A 24,681-nucleotide genomic window follows, 5' to 3' on the forward strand; every position below is an offset into this window, starting at 1 on the left:
TGCATAAGAAATATCAAACGGCAAACGTTCAAAAGGCGAAAGGAAACTGCTCTACCCAGATCAGTCAGCGCGGCTCAAGGCTCAATGGACAGATCAGAGATGTGCATTTACATGTGGACTGGTCTCGAGAGCTCAGCCATGCAGATCATCATAAACAGCATTGCGAGAAGCGCGTGCTGGTTCGTGGATTCGGCATTGATTACCTGTTTAAAACCTCTGTGATATCCCATAATGTGTCGATGACTAAACTAGTTTAAAATCGTATTAAATGGCCCCAATATTCTAAACAGCACTGAAAAGGAATAATGAAGAAATCTGTACCATGAACAGACAGAAATTGTAGCTAAGGCTTTCAATCCACACATCACAGATTTAAAAAAAATATTTACCATCAACGTAAATCAATATATCGGGGTAATGAGGGAATACAATTTAATTTCGGGATGTGCTTTTCTTATGAAAAATGGCATCATTTGTTTTATGGTTACTGTACATCATGTAATACCATTATCATGGTTTTACTTTTACCTTTGGTTACTATGATCTTACTGCAAATACCACATCCTGATGAAAAAGAAAACGTGAAAGAAAACGAATTCCCACTGTCACACCGTGTCCTAACCAGACGTGACGCGATGCTGCGACACGCGATCCTTCTCATAACAGTATATTAAAGCCAGGGTGACACTAGCCGGTTCAAAACAACGTTATTTTCGCCGAGGATGTCACAGACCTAAGGAATGTTATGTTTAAGGTCTCGTTCTCTTCAACCGGAGCTCTTTTAGACACACACAGACTCATTTTGACTTTCTCTCCACTTCGCTTTCACATGGAGATCGATGAAATAACAACAGAGTACTATGTGAGTGCGTGAACATAAAAAATGGTAATAGACTGAATTTTGATGCGATTCATAAAGTAACTTTGCTCTATGTATGTGTGTGATCATGTACTATCCCCTTGAGATTTGTCGTAGAAAGTGGATGTCCATACGCAGCTTCAGTGAGAAAATTAGGTATGTTCAATAAACAGACTGTTTCATCTGACTGTTGTAACATCTGCTTTTATTGTAATTTATAATCATTTCAGTGTATGAATATGGTGGCACCGGTGCTACCGCTCTCAAATGTTAGTCTGGAGCCCTGTGAGCATCTATGCAAAAGAGGCAATGAAAGTGTATCGTAGTTTAGATGCTAACAGTTATTTCCTCAGCGGAAAGTCTGGAATATTGGATCGCTCCTATTATAACCATGAGCACGTTTATATGCACACCAATATGCTGATATTCTCTAAAATCAGCTTATTTAAAAAATCTGACAAGGCAAGAAATCCGTGTTTACATTACATTTGAAATAGCGTTATTCTCTGTTTTTGACGTCAAACCGTGAAGAGGCATGTGCTCAACACGTGCGCACTTTGGATGAGCCGGTAAAAATGGTGGTTAAGGTGTTTACATGCCACGCAAAATCGGCATAATGTGCAAAAAATGTACCTGTGTCGATCGGCTCATTCATATGCCGTTTATGACCTTACGCCAATAAAGGATCGCGGTTTATTAAGTTTACATGACCACATGCATTGTCGGCTTATTAAGTGTAATCGGTGTAAGAACGTGCATGTAAACACGCTCAATGAAGCTGTTAACACTGTAATCACGTGACTTTCAGACAAAGTAAGGGAACATTCTTTTTGTGTCTCTTTCTTCTGTGGTAGCTTCTATACTACTCCAGCTACTCTGAGAACTTGGCAGTGCAATACTGCAGATATTGTTGACTTTTGTGTGACAAATTTCTTGTCATGTGCCTCATTTTTAAGTTGCTTTGGATAAAAGCGTCTGCTAAATGACTCGCGCAGCTTCATTCATTATAATAGAGGCGATCTATACTCGTTTTTAGGGCCTGTAAAGAAATACTCTGACTTAACTAGCCAGCTAAACTCCTATCAAACATATTATTAATTGGCAAAAATGTCATTTATCTACCAGAGATGTGTGCTACAGTTGTTAGTACTGCATGTATCCAGTCGTCTCGCTTCACTGCAGTGGTTCATGCGTCCATTTGTGGTTGCTTTTTTCTGAGATCTAAACACTAATTTCTGTTTGTTCGAGGCATCCAGGGATCATCCAGCCACCGAACATGGTCCACATTTTAATAATGATATTTTATGACAATCTCATTTTCACTATTAATGTTAATCGTGTTGAAGTCACTATGAATGAAGCACCTCCCGCTGTTGTGTTGAATGAGTTTGACAGCTAGCCAGAAATGTTCAAGGGAAAAAGACGTCACTTCCTTAAAACGCCGAATAGTCTTCGAAATGGTCTATATTCTCCTTGTGTCTCTTGTGCTGCATTCTTGCTCTCTGTTTCTTCATGTTTCCCCATTGGTTTGGATTATGCACTATTTTCTGATTTTTATTAGATTCTGGTCAAGAGCTTTCTGTTTTGTTATCATTTGTTTATTGCTTTTATCAGTATTTGCCCTCTCTTGGGAGTTTTAGTTTACTGCCCTGTTGGTAACAGTCTGGGCTCTTGGTGTTTAGGTTTTTGAATCTTGTTTTGTGTGCTTTTTGTATTTTTTCCCCCCTAATAAAAGTCTTAAGAGTTTTTGAAGTCTGAACTTGGGTTCTCTTGCACGTAACTTGACAATGCTATTGTATGTTATGATATTCTGGTCTCTAGATATGGCTCAGTCTGTGTGTAAGTTAATAAGATGGTTGGAAGGTTAGTATTTTCACAAACACTTAATCATTCTTACCGAAGCACTTGCTCTGATTGGTGGACCAGTCGACAAACACTTTGGCGGAAATGATGTTACCAAACGGCAGAAACACCTGCAACATTTCTGAGTCAGTGAACTCCTCAGGCAAATGATAAATGAAGACGTTACATCCTTCAGGACCTGCAAAATACACACACACACATTAGAATGAACTGAAGCATTAGCAGACATAACCATAAGAAGTAACGGTAACATTGAATCTTACATACTTCACCCCCAAATGTATTTGAACCCTTAAGCCACACTTAAAAAATGTAAGAATGACTTTGTATTACATAATACAAATATAAACACCTAAAAGTCATTGCAGAATGGCTCAGAAGACTGAAGTTAGTTCTGAGAAAAGATCTAGCATCATTTGTTTGCAAATGCCACTCGGTTTGATGCTTTGTTATCTGATGCAATGCACTTTATATATAAGTGTGACATAAGTGTCCAAAAGTGTCCAAAGACTTTTTTGGAGGCCACTTTATATGATTTATGACAATTAATATTTGATTAATAAATCAATCAGTGATGTCCTGTTTGTAAGAAATACGCCTTCTCAAAGACTAACTTCTGAGGAATTGCACAAACTCAGGAAGTTACATCACCTTCTCGCTGTTGCTGGGTAACCAGGGTGTGTTGCTGAGGAAACGGCTGGCTGAACAATCCGTATGCAGTCGGGTAGGCTGCTATAAAATGCAGAGCTGTTGATATGATGATTGAGAAACAATGGCTGATCCAACACAATAAAGTCCTATACAGACCTGTATAATGCTGCACGCCTGCATACGCCTGCTGGAGCGGATCTAACACTGCGACTGGACTCTGGGCTGTAGAGAGAAGAAAGAGATAATGAATAAAATGTGAGTGGTGCTTGCCCACGCAAAACTCACCATCATGATACTTACTGGCCCAAGTCAAAAGAGTCTGATCACTCAAAAAAGCAATAGCACACCTCTTCTCAACCAGCCACAGTATTTGAGGATTTTTTTTTTTTTATGGTATATACTTCTGCTGAAGCCATCAGTCCAAGTTATTTCAACTTCATTTTCAAAACATTGTGTTTAATAGAATAATTCCTGGTAAAGAACTACACTACCCATGATCCCGAAAAGTGATCCACCAATCAGAGAATCACAGCAAAGAAACCGCAGTGGAAGAGCTATGCGGCAACTATACACTTATTATGCACTGTGAACTTTTGTGCTCTATAATAATCCTTGCCTCACCTTGATATGGATGAACACCATTGGTGTACATTTCAGATGCTGGCTGTCCATTGGCTGTTGCCGGCACAGGACTATAGCCGTTGACTCCAGTTGGCGGAAGAAGAGCTGACACGGGCGTTGCTGCAATAGTAGGTGAGGCATTTGCACCTATACGTTTGGAAATCCAATCACAGCGCACAGAGTTTAGATGTACAAGCAATAGACTTGTAAAAAATTGGAGTTTTAATCCATGTCAGCTAGCTTTGAGATTATCTATATGCTAGTCTACACCTAAAAGTTGACCAAATCAAATGTTAGCAGATTAATGCATTAATGTAAAATCTTTCTCTTCCAGAAAAACAGACCAAATATATACATAGATGACTCATCTAGCACTTTACATCCAATAAAATTCTTGCAAAATAGCAAGAAACAAATCATGGTTCAGTGGCGAGTCTTAAACTAAAGGCTTTTGAACATTTAAAAGAAGGACAAGGTTTTTAAGGTGTCCACTCCCAAATGTCAAAATGTAGCTAAGAATAGTCATCTCTGAATTAATGTGAAAGTGGAAATGGTACTTTTTTCCCATATCTGAATCAGTATAATACTGTATTATCATGGCATTCAGACCTCATTTCCTGAAGCAATAGTAATTTTACTGTAATTAAAGTGCTGCTGGTATGGCAAGGGTGGGTTATTACCAGAAGAAGGTGTGATTGGAATGATGGGTGTGGCTATAATGCCATTCGCATTGAGTGCTGCCATCTGTTGCATCTGCACCGCCTCAGCTGTTGCAATGGGTGACAAGTAGGCAGACTGTGCCACCAATGCCTGCTGCTGAACCAGCTAAGAAAGAGACAGAGAGAGAGGAAAGAGTTATTTTTGATTTTCAACATATGATTGATTGTCCATGAATTAAAAATGATGAATATAAACATCAATATAACTCAATGCAGAAATATAAGAAGCATTGTGTAAATAAATAGTTCTCAACTTGTTTTGCTTCAGGACTGATTTTACATTGGACATCAAGTGGCAACCTGACACAATACCAAACCCATAACCAATATTTAATGTAGACTGGGTCTTATTTTCTTTTACTTTGCATAGTTTTGTCATGGTATTTGAGGATGAAGGCATGTCATGCACCCTTTCCATGTCCGCACCTGCCAAGATTAGCTAGCTTCTGGCAAGTGACAGATGAATTTGCAATAAATACCGTAGAGTTTGATTGAACGTCCAAACTTTGATGTCAACAAAAAGATATGATGAGCAGTTTCTCTTCCCTTTAAAGTCTATTTATTTTGCTATCCTAAATGCACATTATGTGGTTAGTTGCATTTTATTATTGATCTTTGTTTTTTTCCCTGCTGTCCATGACTTTATCAGAACAGACCTACTAGGGCTGTATGACCCCTTTTACACCTAGTATTAAGATGCGTTTTAGGTGATCCGATCACAAGTGGTCAGTGCTAAATACAGATGTAAACGTGATCTAAAATGTTTTGTGATCAGAACACAAAAAAAAAAAAAACACATTCGAAGATAGACAAAAATGCACGTGACCACATCGCATTTGAGATATAAATGCTAATCCGTCCTGAATGCGTCCCGGACAGCAGTGAAGTGCCACACCTCACCAGTCAATCAACTGCTGTGCTAAAACAAGACTTTAAACTTTGCCGGTTAGGAGTGGGTTTAAAAGGAAATAACCGTCCGGAAAATTTGAAAAAGCAAATACATACACAAGCACTTCACGGATCTTATTCAGTGCGTCTGATATTAACATGCAGGGAAACAGATGACACAAGTGGTCACAGGAGACGCATTTAAGCAACATAATATACAGTACATTTCTTTTACTGTGCAAGATCATGATAAAATTCCCTTTTGCAGGGCTGCAAAAGCCACATCTTGTCATTGTGTAAACGATGTGCACTAGTCAGAATAGCAGATCAAACATCACAAAATTATGAGTTAAAAATGTTTTGCAGCTTGCTGAGGTTTAGAAATTGCATATGACCAAATCATGATTTTATTGTGATCTCGATTAATTGTGCAGCCCTAGTCACACTAACTTTTCTTTGTTTTTTTCAAAATCATTTTTTTATTTCAAAGTTTAAATTATATTTTGAATCCTAAGCTTTCAGTGTGGACTTCTGAACTCCACATTACGTGTAAAAGTCAATCAAACATTTACTAGGAGTGTTCGTGATGGCTGTAGTTGATATGTCTATTTTGTGCACGTGAGCTGTACTCACTGCTTGTGCGTAGGCATTGTATGTGTTAAAGTTTAGCGTCATTGGACTGAAGACACCCAGCTGGGAGGCCACCTGCTGCATGCGCCGAAGACCTCTCTCCTTCTCTGTGTCTGCAAACTTCACCACCAGACTGGAGGACGCACCCTGAGCAGAGACAGAGAGAGATAATAATGAGAGGAGAGAAGTGGAGAGGAGAGGAGGAGGAGAGGGGAGGGTAGAGGAGAGGATAGGAAAGGAGAGGAGGATATTAGAGGAGAGGAGAGGAGGGTAAGGGAGAAGAGGAGAGCAGAGCAGAGGAGAGGAGGAGGAGAGGAGAGGAGAAGAGGAGGGGAGAGGAGAAGAGAGGAGGGAAGTGGAGAGGATAGGAGAGGGGAGGGGAGAGGAGAGGAGGAGGATAGAAGAGGGAAGAGGAGAGGAGAGGAGAAGAGAAGAGAAGAGAGGAGAAGAGGGGAGGGCAGAGGAGAGGAGATGAGAGGACATAATAGGAGAGGAGAGTAGAGAAGGGGAGAGGACAGGAGGAGAGGAGAAGAGAGGATGAGGGGAGAGGAGGGTAGGGGAGGGAAGAGAAGAGGAGAGGAGAGGAGGAAGGGAGAGGAGAATAGAGGAGAGGAGAAAAGACTCACGGGCAGTGTACGACTCCCATGCAGACTGTTAACGGCAGCCTGGGCCTCTTCATGACTTTGCAATTTCACAAACGCACAGCCTGTCAACATAACAATCTGCTAGTACTACCTGACATTGTAGCACAAAATAAAACATCCAATTTATTTTTTAAATATTAATTTGTGTGTGTGTGTGTGTGTGTGTGTGTGTGTTCCTCACCTTTGCTGGTTCCGTCAGGTCCTCTCAGTACTGTACACTCATCAATGCTGCCGAATGGTTCAAACATCTTCCTCACATTCTCATCAGACTGCTGCTTTCCCAACATCCCCACAAACAACTTCCTGTCCTCTGAAAAAGACGAGATGTTCATATTCACTCTGTATTGTTCAACATTGTATGTTTTAATTGTGTATTGAGTATTTGAACTCAAGTAATCAAGTTTTTCTAACTGTTTTAATAAAGAAGTCAAAGTGCTGCAATACTCTTACCCTCCAGCAGAGGGCAGGAGCTGTCTAAACAAACTTCAAAGGATACATGACAAGATGATGAATTAAATTTCAGTCTATGGCTTCAGAAGACTTGGAATTAAACACTTCAGGACAGACTTGTTTGAAACACTTACGGTGCTGTTTTTCTTTTAGAATTTTTTTCCACGAAAAAAAGACAGTCATCCGGTTTTGGAAAGATTTAGGGCTTTTCACACTGCACTTAACCCTTGGTTATTGTCTTTTTTAACCCCACTTTTAATCCTGGATATAGCAATGCTTCACACTTGTAATTTTGAAAGGGGGCCTTTAACCCTGGGTTATGACACCCTGCTCGCACTGCTTTTACAGTGTTAATCCTGCATTGCGGTGCCAAAGGTATACAGTCTGAAATGATGCTCTGTTAGAGAGTTTTTTAGCAACAGACAACTGATCATATAATGAATCTGTGCTTATCTCATTTAATATTCATGTGGTTTGTACAGTTTCAGAAACTTTCACGCGCTATTTACGTTTTCCTTCTGAGAGAAACCGGGAAAATGTTGAACAGTGGCAAATGCAATAACTAAAGTGGTGGAGATACAGTATTCCTTTTGCATGTTTTTTTTTTTTTAGCATGTTTCAGAAACAAAAGAAACAGTGGATCTGTTTGGTGACATTTTCACAGACTACTGATAAGCAGATATTTTCACACAATAAATGCATCTTTAAAGTGTGAGATTCACTTTACGAACAATTCTGCAAACAGCATTTTTTCAAGGTTCTCAGCATCACGCATTGCATGGTATATATATATATATATATATGTGTGTGTGTGTGTGTGTGTGTGTGTGTGTCTAATAATATCTTAACATATAGGTCTAATTTATTACATTTATATATATATATATATATATATATATATATATATATATATATATCAATAAAAAATATTTTTGGAGCGAGAGATCAAGGGGAAGTGACTTTATAGAGTGCAACAGTTCCTGCCCACTTTTTCAGCCATCTGGGTTCCGGAAGTATTTTACCCATTCATTTTTTTTTTTGCATAGTGTTTTTATAAAACCTTCCATAAAAGAGTTGGAAGCCATGAACCAAACCAACCAGCTCCAAGGTGAATTACAACAGCAAAAAAAGTATTTGAATATCAGACAAAAAGACAAAGGTACAAGACTGTGTACTTACCGTCTTTCATGAGGGCACGGACTACAGTCCCATGAAGCATTGCGAATGATGTTATTGAATAAAAATCTATGCAAATATATAAAACTATTGATTTTAGGTTGTTAATTATAAGTATAGAATCAATATATTTAAAGTTTTTTGCTAAATATTCTGATATGTACAAATAGATAAGTAGCATATATATGTATTTTTTTTTAAAAGATAGATAAGTAGGGTGAAGGGAAACCGACTATATTACGTCATTCACAGTGCATCATGGGAGTGGGCAGTCACTCCGAGGCATGTTTTGTGAGCTTTGTTGGCTGCACTCTCTGATTGGTGAAGCTTACTCTGCTGGACCATGGTTATCATAGTTGTTCACCAGGAATTCCACTATCAAACACGATTTATAAACAATGAAGTTGAAGTAACTCAGATGGATGGCTTCAAAGGAAGCATTTACAATCGATGAAGCTTTGGGTAGGTCTGTCATTAAAGATTTATAAGTTATCATTGAAAAACAATTGGGATGGAAAACATTAGTGGGATTTTTACCTCTTTTTTAAATTTTCTTTTCTTTTCTTTTTTTTTTTTTTTTTTTTTTTTTACTGTAGGACAATACCACAGACATCTACATATCAGCATGGGTTACAAAGACAAATAAATAAATATATACTCAATACTCAATTAAATTCAGCTCTTTAGCAAAGGGATTTTTACTTCCGAACCAGACTGTTGCGGTCTTTTGCGTCACTCCGAGACGCACTGATTTCTTCAGTATCAGTTTGCAAATCAAAAAGCACTAAAAACATGTAATGTTTTAAAAGCACTGAAATTTATGTAAAACATTTTTTTTTTTTTCTGGCAACTTTTATGTTATAAATGATGTGAATATGTGTAATACATCTTGTTCTTTTGGCATTGAATAAAATAAAAAATAAAAATAAATAATAATAATAAAAAAAAGTATCTGTTTGCAATCTGTAACCCAGAATAAAACCAGCTCAGGAGCAGGTTAGACTTGTGGGGTAAGTTGCTATGGCTATAAACACAGGTAAAAACAGGCCAGTCTTTTGAGACAAAAAAAAAAAAAAAAAATATAGATCAGTGGGTGTATCCTTCGTGGGCACTCACAACCCACAATTCTTTGCTTCAACGGAAATGTCGAAAAAAAATTATGCCAATTTGCCCGTAAATATGATGTTCAAACGCAAGTAATGTTAATTCCCAAGTTGAAGTACCTCAGTAGATGGGTGCAGAGTATATAATATGCACAATTTATTAATATATAATTAAAATAAAGTATTAGACTAAAAGTACACCTGTAAAATCTATGTTCTTTTCTCTTTACATCATTATAACTCTCCTAAAATGTACCTCATACATTTCCTTCTAAAGGAACTTTGTTACCGTCTCACTCAAAGCGCTCGCGCTTGTTAAAGAGTGAGGTGCTGTCATAGCAACCATGTTACGTCACTTTTCCGGTTGTCCTACGGAGACCGCATCCTTCCAAACGAGACATAGCTATAGTGTCTCTGCTCTGGTCTGCTGGATAACCACTGAAACCCGCTTCGTGAGACAGGCCTCTCTACCCGAAGCTCGCATCACACCTATTTGTTTGCACAAGTCTAAAGGATTCAAATGAGAAGGTTTAGATAACTTTTACGTTCTTTTTGGATGAATCAACAAAGCCGTTCATTTCTGGGAACTTTTGACGGTCAGTATTCTGCGGTGAGCTGTGTGAGTGTGATCCATTCGGAATCATTAATTACGACTTATTGTTATTTTGGAGTTTCTTTTGCGGCTCATTGGTCTGCGTACTGCGGTAAAGTTGTTTTTATATTGGACATTCGTAAGACATTCGGCAGGCAAAGTCAGGAAGTGTCTCTTAAGTGTGAAACGAACAAAGGCTGGCACAAAAACATGTGTAGCTTTATCCAGATGAAAGTTAAGTACAAATATATGGTACAAAAAACAAAAAATTAATGCCATAAATGGCTTATTCCCTAGGATATGTAATGGTGTTATAACATTGTAATGTAACCGAAATGGCATTTAACTTATAGCTAACAGAAATAGATGCATGTCAGACCTCCCATAGCGCATGTACACAACAACTTTCCAATTTACCTGACTTTATTTTGGAATCGTAACTTATTAATTTTTTTATGTTTTTTTTTTTTTTTTTCAACCTATATTTATTTCACAACCTTAACATGTGACTTACTGATGTCAGACCACCTGTAATATATTCACACACACCTGGCACACATCTTACACGACTTGGATTTTGGAAATATGATTTTGTGTATTTTTGTTTGTTGTTTTTTTTTATAGATTCTTTTTAAATTTCTAATCTATATAACTTCCTGATCATGTGACCTGATGATGTCACAGTCACATCACATCATGCTTTCACAAACACATTCTACCCATAATAATAATAATAATAATAATAATAATAATAATAATAATAATAAACCTTCCCATCTTTGGTTTTTGAAATATCCTCCTGAACATTTGGACTTGGTGGATAACATTATGTACTTTTACTTAGCTACATCACACTTATTAGGCCCTTATATTCAAGTAGTTGCACTGACACTCACAATGTGTTAGCAGCTGTAGAAAAACTGCCTATTACAATATGTTTTTACTTTGTATTACTCATTACATACCTATGTACTTACACACGAATATAAAGTCCTAACAGTTGAATTGTTACAGCTGGAATTGCAAAACTGCAGCTGGGACACTTGTTTTCATTGGGTTTTCAATGAATAACAACCTAAATTTTGATCAGTTCCTCAAATGTATATATGTTTTATATGGCTTTAGTGACTTGGAATTTGTTGCACAAGTTATAAGGACAACTGAGTATTACTATTTTGCTTCCTGTTTGGAGCATGATATCCACCAGCAACTGCTTTCATTTTATGGACAACATCTGCTTGGATATTCAGCTAAATAACTCGCATGTAAATAATTTTTGTGTAACATGGAACAAGAACAATAATAAGGGTTTTACATGAGCATACAATTCAATTAAAGTTTTAGGTCGTTTTCAGTCCTGTAGACCGTTTGCTTTGTTCTGAAACGGTAACTAAATTGTTACAATGTTGCATTTTCTCCTTGGTTCGGATCGCTTTCATAAGGCAACATTTCCAAATGGACCAAAATGTGTTCACACAAATCACATGTGAGTAAACTGTCCCCTCATTGGTCAAAGTGCGTTGTTTATGTTCTGGGGTTCCGTTTATAGCGGCCGGTCGGTTATCCATCAGGAAGGATGGACAACAGTTCTGCGGGCTTATTGTGGCTTTTTTTCTATTTTATTTTCGAAGAAGAGCAATCACAAGACATTTTCAGGAAAGAAGGTGCACTTTGATTGTGAGGTGCCATGATATGCTCACTAGGGATGGGCACGAGTACTCGAGTACTCAGACGTGGCAGCAATGATCGATCATGAAATTGATGATCGATGGTGATCATGCATGATGTGACTTTTCACTTAATTTGAAATTCAGTGACAATTACCTGACAACTAAACACACACGTGTCAAAAAGGGAGCTTATTTTTAATTTTGAGATTGATTACGTTGTGATTTTGAGGGGTACATTGATTATCAGAGACGTCTCATAGCAACCAAACTGATATACGACGCTGCAATGCTATCGTTACGATAATCAAAAGAGAGTGTAATTAACTGTGTTTTGAACACCTGTCTCTGCAAAATGTTTGCTATACATGTTTTAATATAATGTAAGAACTTTGACTCGTTAATGGATATTATTTAATAAAAGTAAATGTTTATCACTGACTGTTAACATCCCTGCCCTGGGTGCCCACATTTGCGTGACGTAACACACACCTGCATCTCGACGAAATGGGAGTTGAAGATTTTCACACGAGTTTCCAAGTAAGTTAAAGGTCGGGCAAGGAGGAGGTGAGAACCGGCTGAACAGTAAACATAAATTTTTATGGTAAAACTTACCTTAAAACAAACATAAACAAACACAGACACATATGCAATGCGGCAGCGTACATCTCTCTCTCTTTCTCCCGAACTGGCAACTCTGGCTCCCCTTTATCTGGCTCTCCTGCTGATCAGCTGATTCAGTGCCAGCCATGCTCCATCACGGCCTGGCCATGCCCTCCTCCTCGTCACAGCAATGCAGCAGCCAAAGACGATTGCCAGACATGTTATTATATGTACAGTTATGTACATGTCATTGCCCCTCGAGTACTTGACGAGTACTTGAAGTAATTTGTCCGAGTACTCAAGTAGACAAAATGACCAAAATGCCCAACCCTAGTGCTCATCCACAGAATTTGTCACCAAAGATCTGTCAGGTATATTCATGGTTATTCACATATCTATCGTTTATCTAATCACTATAGCTTATCAGCATTTCATGAATGTTTAACCCTCTTTTGCATCATGTTGCCTTAAAACATTTATGGTTATGTAAATTAATTGCATGTTATGTGTATTTGTGTGAAAGTGGAATGGATATACTTCACCTGTGCATATGTCACACATATAGCCACAATATAAAGAAAATTGCAGATTTTGTTTATATTGTTTTTTTTTTTTTTTTTTTACAATACCCATTTTTGGACTGTATACGTTTTTAATATTTACTTAAATGTTGGCTATATTAAGTTTTCTTTTATAATAATTAAAAATTTTTTTTTATTCATTTATCACACATTTGCACAAATACAGTGAAATTCTTTTTTTTTTTTCACATATCCCAGCTAAGCTGGGGTCACAGAGTGCAGGGTCAGCCATGATACAGCACCACTGGAGCAGATAGGGTCAAGGGCCTTGCTCAAGGGCCCAACAGTGGCATCTTGGCAGTGCTGGGGCTTGAATCCCTGACCTTCTGATCAGTAACCAGAGCCTTAACCACTGAGCCACCAGTGCTGCATTTGATGTAATGCAGTTCCCATTGGGAAGTGCAGTTCCCATCATGCATTGTGATGCAGGTTGGTTCGTTGGTCCCTTGGGTCAGTTTGCATTCTCACCACAAGCAAGTTCATTTGCAGTCGGTCGTGGTCTCGGACCATTTGTTTTGGTGCGGATCCGAGTGTGATTGCCGTGTTCATATATGACTAAACAAACTGAACCAAGGGAGAAAACATGCCAGGTTCCAAAACAAATGCTCCAAACGAGCCAGGTGTGAAAACGGCCTTAGTTGTGGATAAATTGTCCTTTGAGTTAGTAATCCAGATGCCATGTAAAACCTTGTTTATACTTTCACCTGGCAGTGCGCCGGACCGCAGACTGCGCACGCACCTCCTTAAATTCTAGAGCCGTTAATACTTGACGCGCCCGCCATTGTACTATTCTGTGAAACAACAGGGGGCAGCCCAGAGAAAATATCATCTGAATCAGCAGAAAGTAGTAGTGAGAAGTAGTTGTTTGCCAGTCAGACACAACTACTTAAAACCTTTACAAGAGTCTTTGTAATAAAAGCATCAAACTTCAATCTGGTTTTTGTTTTTATTCAATATTAAGGCAACAGACAAATACTTGTATCATGCCTTAAAAATGCTAATAGAATATTTATTAATCTTACTGGTTGCTCTGTCTGTTTGATTCACTAAAAAGAATTGGTTCATAAGAGTCATTTGTTTGATGGACTACACTGGTTGCTCTGTCTGTTTTGATTCACTAAAAAGAATTGGTTCATAAGAGTCATTTGTTTGTCAGACTACACTGGTTGTTCTGTCTGTTTTGATTCACACAAAAAAATCGGTTCATAAGAGTCATTTATGTGTGAATCGGAATACACGCGATGGATGTCAAAGACGTGTTTCCTTCCTACTATTTTGCGGCATATGATCTTTTTATCTCCCCAACATTCATTTCAGACTTCAAACGGACATTCACAACTGGGGAAAATATGTATTCTTTTGCCGTGGGGCTGTAGATGGGGGAGCACAACTGCTGGAAAACGGTGCATGGAACTGTCATTTTGCATGAAGGCGAAAAGTAAGTGTAGCTTCTTCTTTTTCACGATGATTTCGAACCTGTGCTTGAGTGGAACATGATCCGTCTGCAGCACTGGAGCAGGCTTTCTTTGGTCAGAGTGGAAGAAATGCAATTGAAGCGTTTACATGCCAGTATAAAGCGATTAAAATAGGAGTACTCCACATATATTACTGCGATTATCAGTACTCTGATTATAAACATAATCGCAATATCATAATCACAATATTCTGTTTACATGAGCTACAGTTTAATTGCAGTATTGCTTTAATCGCATCATGAGTGCTTGTAAACGTAGCCATTATCCAATGTTGTCTCACACAAGTCGTTCATTTTTGAATGTGGCGCCGCGCACACAGTTCGCTCAGTTACAAAAAATGGGATGCACACCACCGCACGAACTGGGGTCTAGCGAAGTCAAGGCGCACTTCCGCCAATGCCGCGATGACATCATTTTTGTTGTGTGCAAACTTGCAGATGTAGCGAGTATAAACCAGGCTTAAGCCTTCCAATAGCTTTGGAGTAAGTGCTGTAGCTCAGTGGATAGCGCAGGCTCTTGACAACATCAAAAGCACAGATTCAGATCCCATGTCAGATGTCATTCAAACTTCAAGTTGTGGTGACTTATTAAAGTTGTTTATTGCTGCATATTAAAAAAAAAGCAGCAAAGCAGGCTGAGATATGGCGTAGTGCAAGTGCTTTGCCATGTTTCATCAAGGTAGGTATGCTGGTAACATAAGTTCAAGGTCAAAGAAAGTTGATTGTTTTTTTTTTTTTTTTATTATATATATTTCAGAAATTAAAATTCACTAAAAATACACATTTTAAACAATTTCTTTTTCCAAAATCCAAGTCATGTAAGATGTGTTATAAGTGTTTGTGTATATATTACATGTGGTGTGACATCATCAGGTCACATGACCAGGAAGTTATATAGATTTGAAAATGTAAGAAAAAATCATAATAAATACACAAAATCATAAAATGTGTGCCAGTTGATTGTGAATGCATTACATGTGGTCTGACATCGCTAGGTCACACGACCAGGAAGTTATATAGATTTGAAAGTTTCAACTTGCAGTCTTAAACTACCCAGGAATGTGACCACCATGCATGAAATAAACCAAGCATTGTATTTTGATCATAGTTTGACTGTATTTGAAGTTGAGCAGAGTGACTGACTCGAAATATAACAAAATTTCTTGATTTATGTTTCAGTGCATCGCCATGAATTGTGCTCTTGTAACACTTTTATTTTGCTTAAACATAAAAGGTAAGCCACTTCTTATATACAGTATGTATTTATAAACACTACCTTTCAAAAGTTTGGTTTTGAAAGGAAATTATAATTGTACTAATCAAGGATGCTGTTAAGTTGATCAAGAATTACAGTAAAGACATTTATAATGTTATAAATGACTTTCTATTTAAATAAACATTGTATTCTTCAAACTTTGTTCATTCATGAATCCTCCACTTTCAGCAATGACTCTTTAGACTGTCAGTTCATTAAGATATTCTTTCTGTAGCACTTCCCAAAGATGTCATTGGTTTGTAGAATACTTCTCACTCACTGTACAGTCAAACTCTGTAATAGCTCAACACCTCAAACTTCGATTCATCCATCCATTATACTTATTTGTAGTCATTTACCACTCAATCTGTAAGTTCTTTTGCACATTCTAACTTTTCTTCTTATTTGCCAGTGTCAGATGTGGGTTTTTCTTTGAAACTTTGCGTTTCTCATAGTTTTCTCTTCACTGTTTCAGATGAAAGTTGTGTTTATCATATACTGGTCATTGTAGCTGCCAGTTTAGGACCTATGAGAGGTCAGGGGCGGGTTGCACCAGCCATATGTACGTTACAACTTAGCCTAGTTGTGGCGTAAATGGGCACCAAGTCACAGTTTACAGACTACTAAATATTTGAGTGTTGAACCATTAAATTTAGGTAGGATTTAACCCTATGTATGAACTAAATATTTACAGAAGCCTCTGACCAGGAGTAACGGTTGGAATGAAAAAGCAGACTCATTTAATGACATCAATGTGCTCATGTTTTGCGTGACAAACTATAGTCCTTTAGACATATGGTGATGTTGATATTTACACTCGTTTACGAGAGAGAATATTATGTAAAAAAATAAATAAAAAAACTTGTCTCTTCAGCAGGAAACCAATCTAACTGTGCACGGGGTGCGTCACACAGTGTCAAGTTTCATCACATACAAAATATATATGATATTAAAATGATTAAATATAAATTTTGCATGTTGTATTAGTTTTTATTTATTGCCCTTATTAATTTTAGACAAAGTTTCTGAATAATGTTATTTTCATAGGCTAAATATACTATTTATTAAATCTACTTTTATTACATATAGTATTTCAATGGGAATATAATTTATTACAGCTGACAGTTACGTGAGCAAACAAGGTTTGAACTTGAACTGTAACAAAATCAACCTGAAATGCATGGCTTTTAAACACTTCTGTGTACAAATTTGAAGGCTGCTTATTGGATCAATAAAGGTAAATGTCATATTATGTGACTACGCATCACTTTACGGAGAGTTTATGACCTACAAGTTAAGTCTTGCCTTAAAAGCAGGTGGTGCAACCAAAGTAAGCACTGACTTAGTTACAAACTAACTAGTAGTTAATAAGCCCTTAGTCTGAACTTTACATCCCAACTTAAGTGAGACCTTACGGAAAGCTGGTGCAACCCTACCCAGGGTGGGATTTTTTTTTTCTGAAATAGTTTTGCGTGCCCTAGCAATAGATTGCATTCTCTCGCAATAAGTTTTGCATGCCCTAGCAATAGTTTTGCATGCCCTTGCAATAAATGTACCATGGTTTTACTACAGTAACCTTATTTTAACCTTGATATTCATAGTAAAACCATAGTAATAATACAGAAAATGAAAACTATGGAAATAAAAATAATAATTTTGTGGTTATTATGGTTTTACTACAAATAGAATGGTATTTAAACCAAATTTTCGTAAAATATTAAAACAATTAAGAGAATGTTTAAAATTGAGGTTTTTAAAAAGTAGGGACCGCAAAACTATTGCGAGGGAACCCAAAACTTATTGCGCAGACCAAGCGGACAGCCAGGAGACTCAGAAGACCAGAGCAGACCAGGCGGACAGTCAGAAGACCAAGGCGACCAGAGCAGATCAGGCGGACAGCCAGGAGACCCAGAAGACCAGAGCAGATCAGGTGGACGGCCAGGAGACCAAGGAGACCAGAGCAGATCAGGTGGACGGCCAGGAGACCCAGAAGACCAGAGCAGATCAGGCGGACGGCCAGGAGACCCAGAAGTCCAGAGCAGACCAGGTGGATGGCCAGGAGACCAAGGCGACCCGAGCAGATCAGGTGGATGACCAAGAGATCCAGAAGACCACCTCCGGGTAGGGACTGGATCAGGAGGCTTGGTAGGTGGCTGCAGGGCCGAGACAAGGTCAGGAGGCCTGGGAGAATGCCACAGGACAGGGACTGGGTTAGGTGACGGAGCTGCTGTAGGAAGACTTACTGGTAAAGCGGGCAGAGCCGCTGGAGGAATAGTCTCTGGAGAAGCGGGTGGAGCCGCAGGGGGAATAGTCTCTGGAGAAGCGGGCGGAGCCGTGGAAGACTCTGTGGGTGGAGCCGCGGTAGACTCTCTGGGCAGAGCCGTGGAAGACTCTCTGGGCAGAGCCGTGCGTGGCTCGAGACAAAGGCTCCGGGAAGACTGGGAAATTACCTATGTTGTCGTGGGCATGGGTGGAGACTCGGGAAAGACCTCTGTCGTCGTGGGCATGGGCAGAGACTCAGGAATGACCTCTGTGGTCGTGGGCATGGGCGGAGACTCGGGAACGACCCCTGTGGTCGTGAACATGGGCAAAGACTTGGAAACGACCTCCGTGGTCGTGCACATGGGCAGAGACTTGGAAACGACCTCTGTGGTTGTGGGCATGGGCGGAGACTCGGAAACGACCTCCGTGGTCGTGTACATGAAAAGGGACTTGGGAACGACCTCTGTAGTCGTGTACACGGGAAGGGACTTGGGAACGACCTCTGTAATCATGGGCATGGGCAGAGACTTGGAAACGACCTCCGTGGTCGTGTACATGGGAAGGGACATGGGAACTTGGCTCGTTGGCCATGGCAGGCATGGGTGTTGGCTCGTTGGCCATGGCAGGCGTGGGCATTGGCTCGTTGGCCGTGGCAGGAGTGGACGTTGGCTCGTTGGCCATGGCAGGTGTGGACGCAGACAATTTTTGAGGTAGGGTCTTCATGGACCTACGCACCGACATTAGTGGCAGATCATACAACTTAGAGACAGGGGCCATGGAGGGCTTCGAGACAGGGGCCATGGAGGGCTTCGACAAGGGAGCCGAAGACGCAGGTTTTGGCCCGGGGTTCCGCCATAATCTACTGTATAAAGGGAACCGGAAAGTTCCAGAGCCTTCTCCACATGTTCGCCGAGCATCCAGCGAGGATCAGCCGGAGGCATCAGTTCTCTCAGTGCACTATTCAGACCGGCCCGGACGAAAAGCACCAGAGAGCGGTCTGGATAGTGCACTACATTTGCCAGCTCTAAAAACTCACGGACGTTTTCCTCAACTGGACGGTCCCCTTGTTGAAGGAGCAGAATTCTTACGGCCGCTAGATCCATTTTGTGGTCAGTCTTTCTGTAACACGACAGGCTAGGATGGAGGATCTAAGTGCTGTCTTTAACAGAAACAAAAGATGAAAAACTAACTCAGAATAAGAAAGAAAACAAAACACAGGGAACCCGGTACAGAACATGACAATACATGTGAAGACTGACAGAGGAAACAAGGGAAAAACAAGGGCTTAAATACACAGGGGCAAACAAGGGAACAAGGAACACCTGTGGAAACAATCGGGGGAAAACCAATCATAAAATGAAACTACAAAGGACTACAAAAACTAACAGGAAACAGGAACATGGGGACTAAACAAGAATTTCAACATAAAAGTCAATGCAAACACGGGGAATACGTGACAAACTTATTGCGAGAGAACCCGAAACTATTGCGAGGGAACACGGAACTTATTGCGAGGGAACGCAAAAGGTATTGCGAGGGAACACAAATCTTGTTGCGAGGGAACGCAAAACTTATTGCGAGGGAACCCAAAACTGTTGTGAGGGAACGCAAAACTGTTGTGAAGGAACGCGAAACTTATTGCAAGGGAACGCAAAACTGTTGTGAGGGAACGCAAAACTGTTATGAGGGAACGCAAAACTTATTGTATGACAGTAACCTCCCCTGCTGAAAACACCAGCTAAAACCAGCCTAAGCTGGTTGGCTGGTTTTAGCTGGTCGCCCAGCCTAGCTATGCTGGTCAGTTAGCTGGTTTCAGAGGGGGTTTGAACACTTTTCAGCTGGTCAGGCTGGGAGACTAGCTAAGACCAGCCAAGACCACCCGGATCAGCTAAGACCAGCTTAACCAGCAAAGACCTGCCAGACCAGCTAAGACCAGCCTGACCACCTAAAAAAAAGTGTTCAAAACCCCTTTAAAACCAGACTGACCAGCTAAAACCAGCCAACCAGCTTATGCTGGTCTTTTTAGCAGGGTCCTCACTTTCTTTGAGATGCTATTGTGTTTGCTAAATAAAACATTTACAATGTTAATGCACTTTATTCATAAAAACGATTTCATTACTGTTCCACATAGATGTTAAAAGCATTTAATAGCGAGTCTTGTGCCTTCCTTATATGGCATTTTCATGGATGTGGATTATGATAATTGTGAATCATTGTGCACGTACAAATGTTTGGAATTCACTAACATACACACATTTAACTAACAAATCTGGGGTGTTTGTGAATCTGGAGGAACGTTTTTGGGAAGGTCCATTTTATGTGTAAATCACTCCCAATTTACTCATATATTTAAGGAAGTTTCATGAATGAGACCCAATGTGTTGTTGCTGTTTGCACAAAATTCTCTTTAGGGATCATAAAAGTCTCGTTATGCTAACAACAAGAGTGTAAAACCGACAGTGTCTTTTATGGTTTGTTTTTCAGGCACATTCTCCAAGAGTATTGTTTCTTCGACATTAGACCAGCAAGTGGTTTTCTCCTGTAATACCAGCAGCTGTGAGAATGCTGAATGGAGAAAAACCTTCATCACAGAGGCAACTATTGGCAAGTGCCATAAACAGAGATGCACTATTGAAGAAGGTTTTCAAGAAAAATTTACATTCACAGACAACAAAGAAGGCTTGCTTCTCATCTCAGCAAAATACAGTGACCTGGGGACCTATGAGTGCATCTGTGATGGGACTAAACATTTTGTTAAATTGGACATTTTGCGTAAGTCATTACTGTATCTGACTTGCATAAGAGAGCTGCTATGCATATGCTAGTGTAAATATTGCCTAATTTTGAATTGTAACTTGTTTTTTAATGTTTTCCCCATAGCTGCTCTAAACATTACAGCAGCCGAGTTGGAAATCATCACCCTTTGGTGTTATGCGAATGATGCAAAGGATGTGACATGGCTGCGTGATGATGAAAGAGTTCTGCATTTCACAATCAATGGATTTACAGTCCATGGCAAAGGCTTTGAAAGTAGAGTATCACTGAAAGATGGCTGCTTCAAAAATGGCGACCTCTCTTTGACTATGACTGGCATTCGCAAGACAGATGCCGGACTTTACCGCTGCTTTGTCAATGATGAAACTACTAAAGGATATCCACACACCTATATGTTATATGTGAATGGTAAGACTGGAAAAGTTGGTCCAAATGTTGTTTTTAAATTTAACTGGTCATATATTAAATATGTTGTCAACGTGTAAATTACATACAACCAGTGTTCGAATTGAAATCAAGTCACTGAAAATGAAAATCTAGTCATTAGACATTCCTCATCATGGTGCGCAAGAATTTGTTAACAGAATATGGGTGATTCTCACAAAACCTGTCAAGAAAATGTACTGGACCTATTTTACTCCAAAATCAAAAGAAATATATAAATAATATTTTGCATATTAAAATTAAGCCTACTAAAGTTTTTTATATTGTGACATTTACATTTTACTCCCCAGTTCTCAGTGAAAAACAAAAAAGGTCATTATGATATTCTCATTACTGCACTGTAAAGAAAATGATATGGTTTTTATACGTCATAGGAGTACTCCCTTGGTACTGCTGCCTTTCATTTTCGCAGGATTTCGTTTGAAAAAATCATTGTACAACAGCATTCTTTTTTTTTTACTGTAATACAGAAAAAAAGACAGCGTTACGGAAATGGGAATCTGACATGTTGCAGTAATGAGAATTGGGCTGTAAAATGTGTCCAAGTGTTCTGAAAATAATGTCACAATGTAAAAAAAAAAATTGGGGTTAATTAATATAAGACCAAGACATTTTCTGACAGGTTTTTATTATTTTTACAAAGTTGCCAACTGTCCCGTATTTTGTCAGAAATTACACAGCCTCCCATATTGAAGGCATTGTGTCCCGTTTATAAGCAGAAAATGCCCGACCTCCTCCTCACTTGAGGGAGACCCTCATCCTCATGTAGTGGAGTGCTCCAAATCCTCAAGTGTCCTTTATTTGCATAGCTAAACGTTTGCAACCCTGTATGATAAACTGAATTTGAGTTTAAATATGCATATTAATAATGAAGTCTGGGTCACTTTGTGTTTTCAACTAAAAAAAAAAAAAAAAAAGCAACAACAGTGTATAATCCCAATTCTCTCTTCTGATTCACACAGAGAAACAGTCTAGTCCAGAAGGAAACCATACAGAGTGCAACTCCAATGCGGAAGAAGCTCTGATCATTTCTCTTCGGGTCATCAAATGTCTTGTTTTCATAATCTTAGTTCTTTTAGCTGTTTTAACCGCTATGTTATATTTTATTATCAAAAAACAAAACAAAGGTGAAATTCAACCAGCATCAACTACAACCACTCAGACTGCACAGGAGAGTGTGAATGAAAGTGACAATCTGCTGGCATGTGATACCACCACATCACCACCCACAGATGACAGTCAGTCAACACCAACAGTCATTATACCCACTCAAGAGAGTGGCACTGAATACAATAAGCCTTCCAATACCAAACCTTTTTAATCTCACAGAATGAGGCCTGTAGAAGTATGGGGCAATCTTAGTCCTGTCTCTAAATGTTGCTAACTGCACTGCCATAATGATTTTTGTTCTATAGGAGAGAATGTAAGTCTTTGGTGAGAAATAAGGAAACTTTGAAAACTAGAAATGTCTGTCTTTTCCTCTCTCCAATGTGAAAACTCACATTTTTCCTTTAAATGTATATTTATTGAATGTTTTGGAAGAAAAACTGTATTTATTGTTCACAACATTTTCTTTTTATTGTTTACAGCAGTGATTCTCAACTGGTCTTGCTTAAAGGGATAGTTCACCCAAAAATGCAAATTCTCTCATCACCCTCATGCCATCCCAGATGTGCATGACTTTCTTCTGCAGAAAACAAATTATGATTTTTAGAAGAATATTTCAGCTCTGTGGGTCCATACAATGCAATTGAATGGTGACCAGAACTTTGAATCACCAAAAAGCACATAAAGTAGCATAAAAGTAATCCATATGACTCCAGTGGTTTAATCCATGTCTTTAGAAATAATATGATAGGTGTGGGTGAGAACAGACCAAAATATTACTTCTTTTTCACTGTATATCTTGCCATCGCAGTCTCTTGGCACGATCATGATTTCAAGCTCAATTACACTTTCTAGTGCATTAGATGGCACTAGGAAGTTTGATCAAGCTTGAAATCATGATCACCAATGAGACTGCTGATGTCAGTATTATAGATCAGTGGTCATGACCGACCAGTTGTGAACCACTGCTTTACATTGTATGGAAGAATAGTGCCTCTGTTTTAAAACCATGAAGAGACTGCCAAAAGAGACATTTTTATGTTTGACAGCCACAAAGACAATATCAGATTTCTCTTCTGAACCGCAGGTTTTATAGCACTGAAATTGCACATCACTGTCTATTTGAGCGATGAGTGATACATAGGCCTATCCTCCAGCTAGTTTGTTCAGATCATCTGTGCAACAAGCCGGTTGCATCTTAAACGTGTATAAAAAGTGTGGAGTCAGCCTTTAGTCATTGTGACACCAAGCATTAACACTCTCCCAGACAACCTTTGAGCAGTTGACTCATTCATGGGCTTTTCACACTTGAAATTGTTAACCCAGTGACTTTTTATTTTATTTTTTTAGCCCCTTTTCTCCCAATTTGGAATGCCCAATTCCCACTTCTTAGTAGATCCTCATGGTGGTGCGGTTACTCACCTCAATCCGGGTGGCAGAGGACAAGTCTCAGTTGCCTCCGCTTCTGAGACAGTCAATCTGTGCATTTTATCACGTGGCTCGTTGTGCATGACACCGCAGAGACTCACAGCATGTGGAGGCTCATGCTTCTCTCCACGATCCACGCACAACTTACCACGCGCCCCAATGAGAGCGAGAACCACTAATCGTGACCACGAGGAGGTTACCCCATGTGACTCTACCCTCCCTAGCAACCGGGCCAATTTGGTTGCTTAGAAGACCTGGCTGGAGTTACTCAGCACACCCTGGATTCAAACTCACGACTCCAGGGGTGGTAGTCAGCATCAATACTCGCTGAGCTACCCAGGCCCCCAACCCAGTGACATTTTAAACCCTGGGTTTAAATTAGCTATAACCTGGGGTTAACTGTAGTCTGAAACCCTTTAAAAGGCTTACTTTACTTTGTTTACTATGGCCTCTTCACAATCTGCTTATATTTTGTTTCTCTTTGAAACATTTTGTTTCATTTTTTTTGGTTAATGTTGAAGCCATATTTAGGTTATGTATCTTGTATGTTTGATGTATTTCTGGGCTTACACAACTAGGGGGCAGTACATGCATGAGGAGGAAGTAGGACGCTTGATTGACAGTGTCACATGAATCTTATATTGTATATATTTTTGGCTACTTCAATAAATGGGATAACCACCCAAAATAGCAAAACGACTGGACATTGTGTTTGTATCAAGAGCATCCTTTACACTCAAGCTGGTTACTAAAATAGGGAAACAGTGGAAGAGGTTAAGCTGCTACTACATATTTTACTACATATTATTGTGCAATTTTGTTTTCTTTTTTAATTTTTGTCAGGACTCACTTTTTCCAATTCCAGTAGGAAAAGTAATAAAATAGCACA

General features: G+C 39.2%; 2 protein-coding genes across 8 annotated transcripts in view; one reads left to right on the forward strand and one right to left on the reverse strand.

The window, feature by feature from the left end:
• LOC127452633 (CUGBP Elav-like family member 3) overlaps positions 1-24,681 on the reverse strand; it is a 76,590-nt gene that overhangs the window by 14,062 nt on the left and 37,847 nt on the right. For 2 of the 3 annotated variants that reach the window (XM_051718259.1, XM_051718261.1), the window contains 8 exons: positions 7,057-7,185; positions 6,858-6,937; positions 6,235-6,378; positions 4,675-4,819; positions 3,995-4,141; positions 3,530-3,595; positions 3,374-3,454; positions 2,757-2,900 (listed from right to left, as the gene is read on the reverse strand). In XM_051718259.1, the coding sequence (XP_051574219.1) occupies positions 2,757-2,900; positions 3,374-3,454; positions 3,530-3,595; positions 3,995-4,141; positions 4,675-4,819; positions 6,235-6,378; positions 6,858-6,937; positions 7,057-7,185 (936 nt within the window). The remainder of the gene's footprint in view (positions 1-2,756; positions 2,901-3,373; positions 3,455-3,529; positions 3,596-3,994; positions 4,142-4,674; positions 4,820-6,234; positions 6,379-6,857; positions 6,938-7,056; positions 7,186-24,681) is intronic. The other variant, XM_051718260.1, reaches the window with a different exon arrangement.
• Positions 9,984-24,482, forward strand: LOC127452643 (uncharacterized). 5 transcript variants are annotated; one of them, XM_051718275.1, is made up of 6 exons: positions 9,984-10,214; positions 14,365-14,485; positions 15,701-15,755; positions 20,523-20,810; positions 20,919-21,221; positions 22,220-24,482. In XM_051718275.1, the coding sequence occupies exons 3-6, from the start codon at positions 15,710-15,712 to the stop codon at positions 22,576-22,578; spliced, it is 996 nt and encodes a 331-aa protein (XP_051574235.1). In that variant the 5' UTR covers positions 9,984-10,214; positions 14,365-14,485; positions 15,701-15,709; the 3' UTR covers positions 22,579-24,482. The 5 variants fall into 5 exon arrangements, with proteins under 5 accessions (XP_051574235.1, XP_051574233.1, XP_051574231.1 ...); XM_051718273.1 differs by having other exon boundaries at positions 9,984-10,200; XM_051718271.1 differs by lacking the exon at positions 14,365-14,485.

Source organism: Myxocyprinus asiaticus, chromosome 15, assembly GCF_019703515.2.
Source record: "Myxocyprinus asiaticus isolate MX2 ecotype Aquarium Trade chromosome 15, UBuf_Myxa_2, whole genome shotgun sequence".
In the NCBI taxonomy this organism is placed as follows: Eukaryota; Metazoa; Chordata; class Actinopteri; order Cypriniformes; family Catostomidae; genus Myxocyprinus; species Myxocyprinus asiaticus.

What these genes read in the sequence shown, in the direction of transcription:
- LOC127452643 (XM_051718271.1), top strand. Translation starts at nt 10,161, where the DNA reads ATGAATCAACAAAGCCGTTCATTTCTGGGAACTTTTGACGGTCAGTAT. An exon ending in TTGACGGTCAGTATTCTGCG is followed by an intron (nt 10,215 to 15,700) that starts GTGAGCTGTGTG and finishes TTTATGTTTCAG; the next exon opens with TGCATCGCCATGAATTGTGC. An exon ending in TGTTAAATTGGACATTTTGC is followed by an intron (nt 20,811 to 20,918) that starts GTAAGTCATTAC and finishes TTTTCCCCATAG; the next exon opens with CTGCTCTAAACATTACAGCA.